Here is a 15,580-nt window from a genome sequence, read left to right as displayed (position 1 = left end):
CCATGGCAATGTTTTCTGGCAGTGACTAAACGGATCTCTGGTGTAATTTTTCTCCCACAGGTCTTCCTCACGGCCATACGGGACATGTGCGGTTTTTGACGTTTGTCGAATCACCGGACGGGGACAGTGCGGAGCTGTTGGCATCGGAAGGAAGCGTCCCGTCTGGCGGTGGACCATCGACTCAGCCGGGCGGAAAGTCGAACAAAGCGTCCCTACAGCAAGACCTGCTGGTTATATCCGGCGGCGACGGGTACGAGGATTTCCGAAGCGCAGGGAACAACACGCTGAGTGAGGTGGCGGGTCGCGAAGACAGCACCAATCACCTGTTGCTCTGGAAGGTGTGAAATCCTGCGCTGAAAAGTGACTCGTTCCACTAGTTTGTTGTTTTTTCTTTTGTAACCTTTGTTTGAATACCAGAGCACTACGAAGGCTCCAAAAAGGTATCTCCGGGTGGCATCAGTGACGATGCAATTTTTTGTTTTGTTGTGCTGCAAGCTGGTCTTGCAGATTTGTTTTGCCATTTTGTGTTGCTTAGGTCCCGTTCCAACCGCCACACGGTGCGGTACGTGGAGCCTTTTTTAACGATTTTGAAACCAAGTGCATGTAGCAAGCACAGTTGCTAATGCCACAAGACAATAAGAACACGATGATGTCAACTAACTGTGCATAAACACCCAAGGGGCAAAGGTAAAGGTGTGTGCATCGGGTCGCTTTCGCCCCGCACCAGGTTACCGGTTCCTGTTCGTTAGCCACACGCGCTGACTGCACTATTCCAGTGTACTTGTGCGAATATTATCGTACGCCCAAGTACACCGTCGTGCTTAGCCCGTTTTGTTTTGAGTGTATTAGCCAAGATAGAATCCTGCTCGTATTATTGTAGCCTATTGCAAACAGATAAAAGTTACCGGCATCAACGCTAGATATTCCGCTGCTATAATCTAATAAGCCTTTTCCGTTGTTTCGTTTCGTGTATCGAGCGTCATCTGTGCACAATTTTAACTATCGATCATACCCTCCCTCCTAATACATAATACAGTGTGTAAGACTATCAATATATATATACTAGCACCTAACACTGTACCGTGACTATTTATAAACCATGTTTATAATTGTAAAAATACATACGCGGCCCGATGAGTAATCGTACGTGCTTTTGGGAACGTAGCAAGAAACATGGACGATGAGCGTCATAGGCGCCAATCCAATCCAAAATTGAATCAGTTAACAGCCAATTCGGAAGTGTGTAGGAAGAAGCCTTGCACTTCAGCTCGGGTGTGGTGTAAATATGAGAGTCCGCTAGTCCGAAACCCCAAGCAGCATCAGGAGCCTGTACCCGGCCAGACGGGACTGGCCAATGTGTGTATACATTCGTAACCGAAGTAAAATGTAATGGTAAATATAGGTAGAACATTCGTACTGTGCGTTACGTTATTTTTTTGTTACACGCAGCTCTTTATTAAAAAAAAAACCCAGCAAATCAAGTCATGACGGACCACGTCTGGATAAGGGGGTGCGAGTAGCAGTGCATCGCGGTGAAGGCAAGCAGCATGGCTGCGTTTGCACACGTAAAGAATTGCCCTACCCACTACCCACTGCTGGGGTTTTGCTTACGCATACAAAGTATTCCAGAATGATGATTCATTTGTAACGCCATAATAACACGAAAACTGCACCGATTGCAATTTCGAGCATGAATAGATGAATTAAAAAGTAAACAAATGCGATGTGTAAACATATGGATATAGACACATTATATTAAAACTCCCTTTAACAATACACTCACAAGATTATTGTGACGAAGAAAAAAAAAATGTAATTCTGACTGTTAGTGTTTGCAAACTGCTTTGCTCCGTCAGTAGTAGTGTTGTCCTAGCACTAGTGTGGAGATTTATTATCATTTTTATTTTTTTGGAGTAATTTCAACACTCACCTGTAAACACAACAAACATGCTACGTTACCGAACAATTAGCCAACATGATATGAAATCCTACGTTTACTTGTGCGATATATAGCTTTTGTTTCTTGTATCGTGTTTTTTTGATGTACAGTGTCACCCATAACCAAGTGGCGAAAGCAACAGAAACTTGAAGGAATATTATAAAGAAACCCCCCTCCATGAAATAGCCAGCACCATAGTACGATTTATACTACAATTATACCCGATACGTGACCAGCAAAAGTGAAGAAAGAAAAAGAAAAAAGGGCGGCGAAATACATTTTGTCGAAATTGATCTTCGTTTTGTGTATAGAGCTTTGAAATGTGAATGTTTGAAAAATGATGACAATCCGTTGATGACCCATTTTCCAAAATATGATCAACTTTGAGCTTTTCTTTTACCGCATACATGTACGTTTTGCATGTTCGATTTGAGTCGTACAAAGCGTTTGCGATATACCTTCAATAAGAACGCGACGGTCGTGCTTACCGTGACATCATTTGGGCCGTGTGAGAGAGGTCAAAGCGTCACTAGAACCATCAGCCATCGGGGGTGTCATAAATATACACCCCCTGCCCGCAGACACGTACCCGCGCCGTTTGAATGCTTCACTCTTGTGCGCGAAGATTTAAGCGTGTGAAAATGCAACGTTAGCGTAATTGTTTTCTCTGCATTGTGGTTGCAGCCGGTGGCCAGCACTATTTGTCGCTCGATGCAATATTAGAGTTTTTGTGCAGTTTTGAGGAACATTTTCACTATCACAGCTGTATAAATTACCCACTCAACAAAATTTCTTACGGCTTTTCAGTTTATGGTAATAGTGTGTCACCGCTACACTAACATAAGTTTTGCGTTCAACTCCTTTTGCAGTATGGTTTAGTAAAGCTCTCCCAAACAACCACATCTAATAATGTATCTGGGCGCTTTTGTCCATACCATACCAGTGGGTGTGAGGTATTTGAAATTTAATGTCATTAACCCACCACGACCTTGGCCGTATGAAGAACGCGCTACTACTACCAACTTTCATTCCACACTGGACGTCTCGTGTTTTGAACATTACCATGTGCGAAAGCGCTGGATACCACGAAACAGATGCCATGCTTACCTTACCTTGCCGGTTTGGTGTTGATAAGCGTGGGTGTTTTAATAATTGTCTATCGTCATAGGTGGTGATGGTGTGAATGAATTGGGTCAAAGGTAAGCAGCTGCATGAGGAAGGCAAACAAATAGTTATTTAAAAGTATTAGCAATATGTACAACGATATTAAAACTGTATCATCATGCACGGAAGATCGTAAACTGCGTGTGGTTTGAAGGATCGAATTTATCGACATTTATACCTGGCGCTGCTATGCAGTTAACCCGAGTGACATGATGACTGTAGCTAACCCAAACAATCCTGATCTTCTTTCTTGTACGTTTTACTTCTTTACTTTCTGTACGTTCCCATTTCTTTACTTTCTGTAGGAGGATAACCATAACTTGTGTGATGCCACGAATATGAAATAAGAACAACATCTCGATCAAATCGCTTTCCAGAAAAAAAAGGAACATTGACAAAAGCACACATGTTTGTTGGTTGAATTACATGATACATGCTATACTCAGTGCTCATCACTCGATAATCAGTCATCTATGCAGTGAAGATCATGTTGCGGGTAAAAATATTAAAAAATATAAATAAGACCACACAGGGTTAAGTTAGGTGTAGACCGCCACGTAGTTGAATTTTTGTAATGAGTTTAACAACTGAAAGAATATAATAATAAAACACACAATACACACAACCAACAACATACATCGTTGAACATGTTTGTGTTTTATTCTAACCACTTGTGTAAAAACATACAATTCATTAGCAAAAGTACCAACTATGATTTATGGTTTAACAAATGTGGAGGACAGTGTACAAATGTGTGGGACAGTGTAGCTAGACAAGCCAGAAGTTAACAATACATTCTATTGAATAAAGCTCCTGCTAATGAAGAAGCACCTCCCGGGGGATGTAATTTACGTAGCCTCTGCACGTACCTAAGTGTTTGGTTACATTTCCATAAAGTCCTTGAATAAGAGTTCACCTCTTATCTCCAAAAGAGCCATCTTTAATACAGAAGGCATGCAGAACCATCGTGTGTGATTAGTGTCGAAGTCATTTCAGTAAATATTCCCCGAAACTTACCGAAGGTGTTAAGAGGCCGTGTTAAACTTTGCACCTGTTTTTTGACAATTACAAAAAGACTCGTTGCAGGGCATTGGGACAGACCACCGGAACAGATCGGCTTGTTTATGCCCGAAGAGTAGTGCTGGTGTTGAAGGTTACGAACTGACCCTGGACACCAATTTGTGTTCCAATCGTGGTCGGTCGCCTGTTTTTTTTTGTGATCATTGTGTTCCGCCTTACTGAAAGTTTGACCCACCAATAGTTGGACCGTAACATCACCGTGGACCAACTGTGTCTGACTACTACACACCTGGTGGAGCATGGGCCGTAAACAATGCCCAACGCATGATTCATAGCTGCAGGAAGCATCGGCTACCTGTTGCGTATACGCAACGCAGTTGGTGTTTGAGTGTCCGCACGTGTTGAATGCTTTGAATTGGCACCATTCAAATGCACTCCGCAATGAGAAAAGGAAAGGTGGTGGTGTAGTCTATGATGGCAAATGATACCGAACCTTACACGCATAAGTTACTGATGTCTGTAGGGGATGACCACGGTTTAGTAGGACGGAAGTGTGTGTGTCTGTGTGTGTTTAAGCGCTTGTTGCGTCTTGGGAGAACAGTGACATGCTCCCAAATGTAACCTAGTCCCTATCCATGTGTGAATTTTTGCTTTTCGCGCCACGCCACACCACTACGCTGGCCAGATCATGCGCCAACCGCGCTTTACATCTCTCCCAGCTTCTAGTGTTAAACGCGTTCTCTGCACGAGACACAATGATGGGACATTTGCGATGGGTGGTGTGTATAAAAAGCGAAAGCATCCCAGCAACGGGTGCGTAGTCGAGATCGAGCTACTACTGCGATCGCTAGTAGAATCGTCGAACCGTTGTGCGTGTCGGCACCAGTGCCCATACTTGTACTAAACTCCCTGAACTGAAACAGTGTTAAGTGTGCAAAAGGACAAAGAGAAACGTACAAAATGCTACGAGCTTCTGTAAGTGTTGCTAGTTGTAGTGAATGTGTAGTATTGTTTGTGCGTGATGTAACGAAAAAGCATTGTTCTATGTAATGCAATTGGTTAAAATATCTTTTTGCAAAAGTTTTATTTTTTGTTATCAGTAAACTTTTCTCAGAATGTTAAAAAAATAACTAAACCAGAGATACAGAAATTAACACCGTGGATTTTCGTCAGTCCAACAAGATAAATTTTGTTTAAATTAAAAGTAGTGTAGTATGTGGTGTCAGTAAGTCAATAAGTACACCGAAAAAACTCTTTGTACAAGATTAAGAAACTCAAATTGTATTATAACAAAAATTAAAAAAAAAACACTATCATCAGTTTCTGCATTTCAACCTGGACGGTTTAAAATTTTAAATTTGGTTTTAACTATAGAAAACGACCGTTACGGGTATAACAAACAACAATGGGCCATACATGGCGCTTTAAGTCAACCATTATTGAAATTATTAAACTGACCATTTGGTACTGTTTGCTATTCATTTCGATTGATTGCTTTGCTTACAGGTTGTGTTACTCGTTTTGGTTGCGATTGTGTCCGGCGCGGCCGCCACCTTCGGATACGGACTGCTGGGTGGAACAGGTAATATTGATTGATTCACCGTGGTGAATTCGTATCTCCGTCGATTGTGTGTATTTTGATGAATTCGGTAGGAAAGCGATTTCCCACGGTGGCATATTTTTTTACGGAATTGTTGTTGTTTGATCTGCCTTGTGTGTTGTATTGTGTAAGCTGATACCTTTTATAAGGCCTAGTGTGTTATTTAACGCATACAAATTTGCAGAACTTTCTTGAAGGGATTTTTGTTCCCATAGGAAAATACTCAGAATCATATCAAATAATTAACTGGCTAACATCACCCCTTACTTGCAAAATTACACGAAAATTAGTGTATATTTTAGTGTTATATTTTGGCTGGAAATCACGACATTCGACTTACGCGGAAATTCGAGATACGCGGTATTTTGCGGCCGTTTTCGGTCCCCATTAACCGTGTATCTCGGGGACCGCCTGTATGTGTGTTTGTTCTCTGCCATAATTCCACCCGATCCCACTAAACACTGAAATGGATCGACTTAGTAAAATAGAAACAAATCAATCCACCAATCGAATGAATCGAGTTAACTAATGTTTATATTAAATTTTGTATTGTTTACTTAACACTCCCAGGATATAATGGCGGTTATGGAGGTTATGGCGGATACAATGGGTATGGAGGATACGGAGGATATGGAGGTGGATATCAGCCGTACGGCTATGGTTACGGTAAGCAGAATGCTTTAAACATAAGGTACGCTCAACCTCATTATAATAACTTTTGTGATAAAAAACAACACAGGATATCCTGGTAAATATGGCAGCTATGGAGGATACAACGGTGGATACGGTGGATACGGCGGTTACGGCGGGTACGGCGGATACGGTGGATATGGAGGATACGGTGGATATGGTGGCTATGGAGGAATTCGACCCTATTTCCGATAAAGATTAGATCACTGTATCGTTACATCTTTAAGCGTTCTAGTGTGTTAGGTTCCCTGGTTGCCTACAACATGTGATAAATCGAATCCCTTTTTTTCGTAGTTTATTGTACGTCTTTCACTGAGTTAAAATAAAGTACCGTTTCAAACGAAACGCCACAATAACTTGCTTTGTCCACTTGCCGATTCAAAAGACGGGAACCACTTTCCTTAATAGTAATGTTACCTATAACGGGTTTCGGCCAAGTTTGCTCTTGATGCGGGGGCGATCCGTTCAATGGGTGAATTTGTTGGTCAAGGTCGCTCGATCATGAATGGCGCAAGGCCAGACAGACGGACGGGATTTGCGGTATTTGAGAGTAACCGTGGATCTGAGATTTTAGCAGATTTGCTTCAAATATTTGGCACGATGAAATCTGGACGAGAACTGGTTTAGAGCTATTTCAATAATAAAAACACACAAAACGAAAAAGTAAACGCACATTTCTTGTTGTTCTGCGGTTCGGTTCTGTGGTTGCTGCTGGCTTTACGGTTAATGTTTCCTATTGCCTATTCCTTACTTCAATAAGTGATTTGAAGATTGCTGTTACTGCAGTGTCCAGCTAGTAGATAAGTATTGTTAGCAATTACTATGAGGATTAAACATCACAGATATATAGAATTGATGACATTAAACAGAATTGGAAACACTGAATAGTCTTTTTATCGTCTACATAAAATGGATACAATTTCTTCTATATCCAGGCTTTCCAGCGGACATGGTGCTAATCTATAATATCACTCACAATATAGATAGCCCAACTTATTCAATCCTATCAATTGAACAAATTTACAAGATCATCGTTTTGTTGTTCATAGTCGTGTAAGGGTTACTTCAATGGGAGGGACTTATAATAGCTGAAAATCATTAAATACTCATTAGTGAAATACTTTTAGTGCCAGATTAAACTGAATAGTGTTCACTGATTATTTGTTGTTTGTCGATTCAAACAACAATCATAATTTCTTTCAAAACGTTTCTTAACGTCATACATTCTTATAGGTTGCGCAACAAAACAGACATTGTGGTTTACATTGTGAGCAAACAATAATTTATTTTAAAATATATGCTTCATACAGGTGTTGCGTGTTTAGCTGAAAACGTAACTATATACACATTCTACCAGTTTTGAACCCAAGAAAGCAAACGAACTTCACTTTGAAACTTAACAATATTCAACAATCTGTGTGTGTGTGTATGTGTGTTTGTGGTATCAATAGGCATTAATAGGTAGTACGAAAGAAAACTGTCGCCTCAAATAGATTAGATCTATTCTGCCATCCTTACACGTTTATAGCCGCTCGAAATTGTAATAACTCACTGTGCTAAGCGAAACTATACCATGGGCTACGTTATACTTCACCGTTACACTGCCGTTCGCTTTATGATTTCGTTAGAATAATGAATCCATTATATTATTGTTCGGCTTCTTAACGTTCTCCATTAGCTTATCTACTGTTATTATAATGTATTGAACATGCACGCACGGAAACTTACAGTTCTTTTTTATACTTCCTCTCTCCCAAACGCACCGTAAAGGGAAACGACATTGTTTGATTAGATGCAAAAAAAAAACTCATCTTCTTTTCGTTGGCATACACGCACACGATTATTTTCTTAACTGGAAAATTGACTTTAATGCAGAATGTGCAGGGAGAACTTTTATATGCATTTCTCCGTTGGAACATGCCATCCACAAAACGTAGTTCATTTAGATTTCAAACCGGTAACTTAGTTAAAAATTCATACCAGTTGCAAATAATGGGCTAATGTTGTGCCACAAAAGTAAGATGAAAGGATGCTTCATCTGCACCACCAAACCGATTACATGAAGGGATTACTTGATACTTTAGTAGCTTGAACAAACATGTTAAAACGGGACGTTAAACACTGGTCAAGATTAAAAGACCCATCACGCCAACATGCAATAGGAATGAATTTACTATTGCTGGGGAGCAAAAAGGGGATACAAAAATATACTCTCTTTATACGATTTGGATAAGAATAGAGTAGTAACCTTGCCAGCTATTTAAGTGCTGGATATTTTTGTCGTAACATGATATTATCAGCGTTCACAACGGAACGATTTACGAATAGATTTGCGTTTGTTTTGTTTTCACAGCGTTAATTTTTCACGAGTGACAATCAAACACATTCTGCTGCCGTGTTGCGTCACTTTGTACCAAACCAAACAAAACCATGCACCGAAAGGAGCTCGAAAGTAATGTTTGCCGCCACGTGGGCAAATGCACGCATTCGTGTTCTGCGTACTGCGCCCGCTTAGAGCATCGGAAGCAATCGGGGGAAGTAATCAAACACAAAACTACAACAACTAACTCACCATGGTGGATGAATCACTGATATAAGTAGTTCCAAAATGACCCGTGCAACAGGACTAGGGAAAGATTAGCTCGTAAGCGTTTTTTGTTGCTGCTGTTGTTGTTGTTTTACATTTTAAAGCCTGCACTCATCCGTTACGCTAGCCGGACATACGGGCAATGTACCGAAATAATGTACTACAGTAGCACATGTAAACGATTTCTAATTTAAAACAGCCTCGAGATCCTGCAACGGGAACAAACGACGGAAGATATATGTTTTAAGGATGATGTTTCATTTGGACTGGACATACGTACGCTATTCTACGATAGTGGTTAAGCCATTCCTCAAGCAGTTGAGCGACTAATAGTGGACGTTTGTGGAGCTTCTGCTGAGCGACGAGCAGTCCGCCCTCCGTTTCACACACCTCCAGCCACTGGCGGAGTAACATCTCCTCGCGACCAATCTGTAAAAAAATGGAAATGGAAATTGCACATTTTAGTAAGCGCACACGCCTCTGTTAAAGTCAAGCAGGTCTCTGATGTTACCTCATTTTTTGTTAAAAAGTGAATTGGCAGTAGCTTCATCTCACAGTCCATCAGAGGCAGAAAGGTAATGTCTTCCCGGTCGTCGCGCGTTGCATCGATTCGCGAGTACGGTTCGGTCGGAACCAGTGCACTAAAATGACCGCGCGTATAGCCGAGTGCGATCGGTGAAGTGATGCAGAAGCTTTGCTCCCACAGCAGCGGCAGATAGACACCCTCGAAGCGGGCGAATCCAATGTCCTCTCCGCGGAAGCTCTTAACGTACTTGACACCGTACACGACGATCGGTCGGCGCATGATGTGTGCCAGGGCGAAAATGTGCAGCTGCTCTAGCGACGAGCCCGGGTGACTAGCGAGCGACAGCAGCGTGTTCCAATCCTTCTCCAGTTGCATCTCGGCCACGGTGTACTGGAGCAATGCCGCCTGGAACAGTTCATTCTCCTTCCAGCGCGGATAAAATCTGCAATTACATTGGTTTGGTGTTAGTGCGATGCAAGAGGAGCTATTTCCGCAGCTTACATGTGACTGCATTGATGCAAACTATCGGCTAGCGCCCGCCGGAGAGTGTTATCGCGATCGAACACACCCCAGGTGGCCTGCATGACGGAATCGAGCAAGCAGTCGCCGGCACTGCGATTCCACAGCACCATCAGCCGCGAACCCAACCGGTCGGTGATTTCGAGCGACCAGTTCAAGGCGGGCGGTGGCATTTCCAGCTGCTTCTGCGCATCCTTGTCTAGCAGCTCCTCGTACAGCTGCTCCTGCAGCACCAGCGGCAGCTCCTCGATGTCGGCCGGCAGTGAAAACGTCGCATGCTCGTTCACAAACTGGCAGTTGAACGAAGCCTTCCGTATTCGGAGGGACTGGGCAAAGTGGCGGCGTATGTCGCTGGCCAGATCGGGTGCCACGTAGGCCGGCACCCGCTTGATGCCGGGTCCCGAGCCGGAAATCTGCGCCAACAGCAGCGGTAACATTTCATCCCGATGGAACCGTATAGCGAGATGAATCAGCGTGTGGCCCACATCGAATGCACAGTTGTTGCGACTGATCAGGAACGCTTCGGCCGAGGTGAGGGCTCGGCTCGGATCGCCGCCACACTCCAGGTACGCTTCCACCGCGCCGATATTGTTTTCCGCAATGCCTACGCAAGCGTTCAGCCAATCCCAGTCCGGCTGCCGGCGCAGCAGCTGCAGGTAGCGTTCCTGCTTGCACGCATCCATATTGTTGATCGAGTCCGCATGGCCCACGAACTGCTGGTTGCGCTTGTTGTTCACCATAATGTTGCTAGCCACATTGATGGTGTTTTCGTCGTGTTCGGGTGACGCTTTCGCTGCGGCCTGATTGCTTCTACTGCCCACCGTACTGGTGGTGGAATCACGGGGATGCAAGCACATCGAACACTTGAGCGATTTGGGCCAATTTTCGTACGTGCACACGGAGCAGAACCACTTCCCTGCGTTGACCGGGGAGCTGGCCACCGCTCGGCTCATCGTACTGACGGGCGAGGAGGACACTGGGGAGGGTGAGTGTTTGGCATCACTCGCACAGCCTTTACCGGTCGCCGGTTCGCCGTCGTTTGCGTTCGTCCCCAGACGCGAACTGAAACCGTACGAGCCGCCCGAAGCGGGCGAATTGTTCCGATTGCGCTTGCCACTACCTGCGCCGCTAGTTGAAACAATACCGTCCTCTCCGGGGCTGGGACCACTTCGGCAAATATTCATCGCGTTTAAATGTTCGCTAATGCTATCGTACTCGCTTATCACTTTCTGCTGTTGGTGGTTGTGGTTGTGGTGCTGCTGCTGATGATCCTGCTGGTCCTCCTTGCGCACGGTATCGCACTGCAGGCAGCGCCTGGTGTGGGGTAGGTTCAGGTAGGTGCACGCCGAGCATGGCCATCGCTGATTAGAGTCGAGCTCGGTGATCGAAGGCGATTTTACAGCCCCACTAGCGAGATTTGGGTTCGATCGGCTCGTCGCACTGAGCTGCTGCGTTGGACTAAGGCTGCGCACAACACCAACCGAAAAGAGAATGGAATAGAGAGGTGAGAGCGGGAGTGAAAGTTCATCATTCATGGAGGTCTCCCATGGAGGAACGCGCTTTGGCGCACGGGTTAGCATCGATACGTACCGAAATATGTCCTCCTTAAGCAGTGGTTTGGGACCCTTGCACATGATGCACTTAAGAGACAACGGGTAGTTCTCGTACGTACAGTATTCGCACACCCATTTCGGTTGCTGCTGGGGACATTGTTGCTCCTGTTGCTGTGTTTCATCTAGCGGCTGTTGTTGCTCTTGCTGCTGCTGTTGCTGCTGTTCAGTTTCCTGCTCTTGTTGTTGATGATCTAGCTTGTTCGTAGACGACGAACCCGACATACTAGTAAGCCAAAAAGCACGTACTAGCGTTCCTCACCAGCAGCCAGTTGCGTTCGTTCGCGGATGCTGTCGTTCGTACGTTGCCAACCGGTTGCCAGCTGCTGCTATCAATATAACAGAGAAATAGTACCGCATATGAAGGGTTTAAGATTGCACACACAATTTGGGTAGCACGGGAACGATTTGGGTCAATCAGCTGCTTCAAGAACGAGTGCGTGTGATCTGTGCCTGGTGCAGCGTGTGTGTTTATATTGGGGGGAAAATAAACATCATCAACACTGGCTTGACAACGCGAAAGCTCAAAACAACTGATGTTTGCAAGTAAACAGAATAAAAAAAACAACCAACCAAAGTAAAATCTGTGCAATGTTAGTGAAATTCAGTAAGCCATGCGTCCGTTCATCGCTGCACGTATGGCTTTGGAGGAACCAACTGACCCGTTTGCTTTGGCGTAGCGAACAAAAATAGCACCTAAACGTACGGACACCAGCAGTAAGTAACCCGCTAATATCGAGCGTTATTAGCCAACACTTTTTCCTTCAGCTATTGTGCCATTCAGCGCCCAGCACAGTTGCGCCACCACGACGATTCACAGATTCGACTGCCAGCAGAAAACACACCACCGGGCACGCGAAAGTACTGCGCTCACTAGAACTACTGGTTAAAGGAAAAAAGGGGAAACTTCACGAACACCTCGAATCCATGTAGTATTATTGCGATTCCGATGATTTATTTACGAAATCATCGTATTCATTCTGCTTTGGGACTTTTTCCTGTTTGTTGAAGGTTTTGGTTGACAGTTTACGTAATTTTGGCCCGGTGCAAATGCTACTGCAATTCAGCGAGCGATTCAAGGCAACGGTGTGTAGGACAGCTGTTTTTCATGTTCAAAATAACGGGTGAAATTAGTTATAATATTTTGTGGATTTGTGTTTTACATTTCCTCGCGAAAAGATTATTATTTTCAATCATTAAGTTAATAATTGACAATTAAAGATTAAAATTTTAAAACACCTTCAATGTTTTGAGATAAAGTTTTTCTTATTGGTTTTAGGCTTTTTTTGTCGGGAAAGGTTTGTGGAGTAAACAAAACATAATGGTGATGTGTTCAATTTTTTGTCGTTTATTTCGCCCATTATGTTGTATTACAAAACATGCTTATCATTCAAACAAAGAATCGTTTTTACAACTTTCGACTTCTTGTTGAAGGGTTGACAACCCCTGGAAGTAGCAAAGTTGGATGCAGATGTAAACAAACCGACATTTCAACTATTTTGACAACTTTTTTTGCTGCCTGCCAGCTTCTTTGCAGAACAATCGACCCGGAAAAGTGAATCTGTTGGCGAGGCTTCCGCAATCCTTCCGCAAACAATAGTGAAGCAAGATGGAAAATATATATTGTCCAAGAACGGAGAAAGTGATATCCGTATGGGATGCGTTGGCTGAATTCCAGAACGAACTGCATCCTGAACGTCTGGACAGGGTAGTTGAGTCTGATCACGATATAATGGAAGCGATGGGTCTGGACGGCAATATTGCAGAGTTCGATAAGCTGCTGGAATCGGTCGACGTGGGCCAACTGTCCAGCTCGAAAGATGTACCCGTGAGAACGTTTCTCCCGCACAAGGTATGCTCGAGGCCGAAACCTGCGGAAACGCCGGCTAAAGCCGCCCGCTTCAATTGTGTGCAAAGGGTAACCGCTCGCAAAAGCGTGAAAGATCAGCGCAATATAGACGTGAAGCTGCGATACAACCGGCACAAATACATGGAGCGAAAGCAGGACTTGGAAACGCGCAAGGATTTGACACCGTTCCGCGAAATGGTGCTGGTTGTACGGTTCTACGAGCCCTTCAAATACAAAGCAGGACGACGATTGGGCCACCCAAAGTTTAGTCAGGAGTATTACGTGCTTAGTTCACAGTATTTGACAGAACTGAAGGACAAAATATTCTGCCACTGCGATGCGGGGCCGTTCTATGAGATAAGCGGGGATAGAACAGCGGAACCGACCGAGAAGCCACCGAAATCGGGATTCTTTTTCGTCCACGACACGTTCTACAATGATTTCCGGGATGATGCTAATCATGACTACTCGGGGGTGATCCGGAAGTGGGCAGATCGACAATCTTTGATCGGAGAGCTGAAGACGGCACGAATGGAAGATACACGCTTTGGAGATTTGAAATTTCGCTTGGGATATCCACAGGTAAGCTCCACTTGGTTGCTTCATTGCTTACCAGACACTGACGATGACGTTTTATTATTTCAGATGTATCAGCACCAAGGAAATTGCGAGCATCTGTTCGTGATAAGCGATTGTCGATTGTTGGCGGCGACAGACATTCTGACGCGATCCCGATATCCGTGGCTGAACTCTTACGGATTTTCTCGAGATGTCCCTTGCAACATCTGTGGCCACTGTCAGGCGCAATATATTGTACAGAACAGCACTCGACACATCTTCGATCCTGCCTACATTTGTGAAAATTGCCTCGAGACGTATCATTACACTGAGGATGGAGAGAAAATAGGAGACTTCGAGCTGCACCGGTACACCCTCACGATGGTTCGTACTGACGAGGACGCAGACAGCGAGGAAGCATCTACTTCACAATAAACTGCAACGCAAATTGGAGATTTAATTTAACATTTATTGATTTTCTGCGTTATCGAGACAGACGACCGAACACTGATCACTTATGCTTTTCGAGTTGGGCTCGTAGTTGCTGGTTGAAATCGTCCTCAACATTATCGTCGTCCCAGTTGTCCTCCCATACGCTCAGTTCTTCTTCGTCCTCCTTGTTACCGGCCCAGTCTGTCGATGGGAAAGAACGAGTTCCGAAGGCAATCAATGATAAATCTTCCGGAAGTCCATCGTGACCTCAACCAACCTAAATCGCGCTTACTTTGAACCAAACCTATCAACTATATACGTACCTTCGGCGGGAAACTCCTCGAATTCATCGTCTTCTTCCAGAAGACCGAGATCAAGTTTAGGTTTATCCTTGTTCTCCTTGTCCGACATGATGCTTTTTGGTGAATATTTTATTAAAACAACAAAATGACTCGGACGGTACAATGAAGTTGCGTATTTTGGCGTACACAAATTTGACAGCTGTGACACGCTTGCTGCAAGGTTGGTAGGAAAGGTAGGATTGGCTTCATTCGTTTCTTTATATATCTTGTACCGAGGAAAGATTTCATTCAAACTTGCATAGTGGGAAAAATAGCTGTAATTCGGCCATAACATTTTTTGTTTGCAATTATAAAATTACAGTTACTCCCCGGAATAGATTATAAATTAGACAGTTGCTTGAGCAAATTGTACGGATTATACACCACAATTTTCTAATGCAAAATAATTTATCTTTTGATCTGTAACGACCAAGCGTTTTACGGTTGGCGGAAGGTTAATTGGCCGTTTAAATAAGATTTAGCACAATTCGGAAGAGCACACAAATAATTATACGCAGAAGTCAGTGGCTTACGTCTGTTCAGTTCAATGTCGCGCCAAGAAGAGAGCTTTATTCTATGACAGTTCATCTAGCACACCGGGTGCTCCAGCGGTCAAGGTATAATGCGTTTATACCGCTGCGTTTGGGGTTCGGGTTGAGTGCACAGTGGGCGATATTAGTCCGGACGTTACAGATCGAATTTTATTGATCATTCAGAAAGGCGCAAATTGGTAATTTTCAGTCAG

The 15,580-nt window shown here is 43.9% G+C and overlaps 5 protein-coding genes across 22 annotated transcripts in view; 3 read left to right on the top strand and 2 right to left on the bottom strand.

Moving 5' to 3' along the window:
- The window catches only part of LOC1271591 (uncharacterized), a 78,353-nt gene extending 76,121 nt beyond the window's left edge, over positions 1–2,232 (top strand). For all 3 annotated transcript variants that reach the window (XM_061642709.1, XM_061642706.1, XM_061642708.1), the window contains exon 19: positions 61–2,232. In XM_061642709.1, coding sequence (XP_061498693.1) covers positions 61–344 — 284 coding nt within the window. In that variant the 3' untranslated portion in view covers positions 345–2,232. The remainder of the gene's footprint in view (positions 1–60) is intronic.
- A 2,685-nt stretch (positions 2,233–4,917) lies between these two features.
- On the top strand, positions 4,918–6,769 carry LOC133391193 (neuropeptide-like protein 31). Its single transcript, XM_061642953.1, has 4 exons — positions 4,918–5,098; positions 5,630–5,705; positions 6,294–6,389; positions 6,463–6,769. The coding sequence occupies exons 1-4, from the start codon at positions 5,084–5,086 to the stop codon at positions 6,606–6,608; spliced, it is 333 nt and encodes a 110-aa protein (XP_061498937.1). The 5' UTR covers positions 4,918–5,083; the 3' UTR covers positions 6,609–6,769.
- Positions 6,770–7,672: 903 nt separating this feature from the next.
- Positions 7,673–12,690, bottom strand: LOC1271590 (ubiquitin thioesterase trabid). 16 transcript variants are annotated; one of them, XM_061642951.1, is made up of 6 exons: positions 12,229–12,689; positions 11,636–11,981; positions 10,028–11,509; positions 9,512–9,968; positions 9,281–9,429; positions 7,673–9,209 (listed from the first exon to the last, which is right to left on the bottom strand). In XM_061642951.1, exons 2-6 carry the CDS (start codon positions 11,878–11,880, stop codon positions 9,191–9,193), a joined length of 2,352 nt encoding a protein of 783 aa, XP_061498935.1. In that variant the 5' UTR covers positions 11,881–11,981; positions 12,229–12,689; the 3' UTR covers positions 7,673–9,190. The 16 variants fall into 16 exon arrangements, with proteins under 16 accessions (XP_061498935.1, XP_061498936.1, XP_061498934.1 ...); XM_061642952.1 differs by having other exon boundaries at positions 11,636–11,978; XM_061642950.1 differs by having other exon boundaries at positions 12,318–12,689.
- A 419-nt stretch (positions 12,691–13,109) lies between these two features.
- LOC1271589 (snRNA-activating protein complex subunit 3) lies at positions 13,110–14,527 on the top strand. Its single transcript, XM_310411.8, has 2 exons — positions 13,110–14,086; positions 14,150–14,527. The coding sequence occupies exons 1-2, from the start codon at positions 13,265–13,267 to the stop codon at positions 14,495–14,497; spliced, it is 1,170 nt and encodes a 389-aa protein (XP_310411.8). The 5' UTR covers positions 13,110–13,264; the 3' UTR covers positions 14,498–14,527.
- On the bottom strand, positions 14,511–15,032 carry LOC1271588 (26S proteasome complex subunit SEM1). Its single transcript, XM_310410.7, has 2 exons — positions 14,818–15,032; positions 14,511–14,695 (listed from the first exon to the last, which is right to left on the bottom strand). Exons 1-2 carry the CDS (start codon positions 14,903–14,905, stop codon positions 14,574–14,576), a joined length of 210 nt encoding a protein of 69 aa, XP_310410.3. The 5' UTR covers positions 14,906–15,032; the 3' UTR covers positions 14,511–14,573.
- Between the last annotated feature and the right edge of the window lie 548 nt (positions 15,033–15,580).

This window comes from Anopheles gambiae, chromosome 2 (assembly GCF_943734735.2).
Source record: "Anopheles gambiae chromosome 2, idAnoGambNW_F1_1, whole genome shotgun sequence".
NCBI classification, from domain to species: domain Eukaryota; kingdom Metazoa; phylum Arthropoda; class Insecta; order Diptera; family Culicidae; genus Anopheles; species Anopheles gambiae.
This window is presented reverse-complemented; position numbering and strand designations above follow the sequence as displayed.

Coding starts and splice junctions, on each gene's coding strand:
- LOC133391193 (XM_061642953.1), top strand. Junction 5,706..6,293: donor CGGACTGCTGGGTGGAACAG/GTAATATTGATT, acceptor TAACACTCCCAG/GATATAATGGCGGTTATGGA. Junction 6,390..6,462: donor GCCGTACGGCTATGGTTACG/GTAAGCAGAATG, acceptor AAAACAACACAG/GATATCCTGGTAAATATGGC.
- LOC1271590 (XM_061642938.1), bottom strand. CDS start 11,880: ATGTCGGGTTCGTCGTCTACGAACAAGCTAGATCATCAACAACAAGAG. Junction 9,969..10,027: donor TTGCATCAATGCAGTCACAT/GTAAGCTGCGGA, acceptor ATGTAATTGCAG/ATTTTATCCGCGCTGGAAGG. Junction 9,430..9,511: donor ACTTTTTAACAAAAAATGAG/GTAACATCAGAG, acceptor ATTTTTTTACAG/ATTGGTCGCGAGGAGATGTT.
- LOC1271589 (XM_310411.8), top strand. CDS start 13,265: ATGGAAAATATATATTGTCCAAGAACGGAGAAAGTGATATCCGTATGG. Junction 14,087..14,149: donor TTCGCTTGGGATATCCACAG/GTAAGCTCCACT, acceptor TTATTATTTCAG/ATGTATCAGCACCAAGGAAA.
- LOC1271588 (XM_310410.7), bottom strand. CDS start 14,905: ATGTCGGACAAGGAGAACAAGGATAAACCTAAACTTGATCTCGGTCTT. Junction 14,696..14,817: donor CGAGGAGTTTCCCGCCGAAG/GTACGTATATAG, acceptor TCCCATCGACAG/ACTGGGCCGGTAACAAGGAG.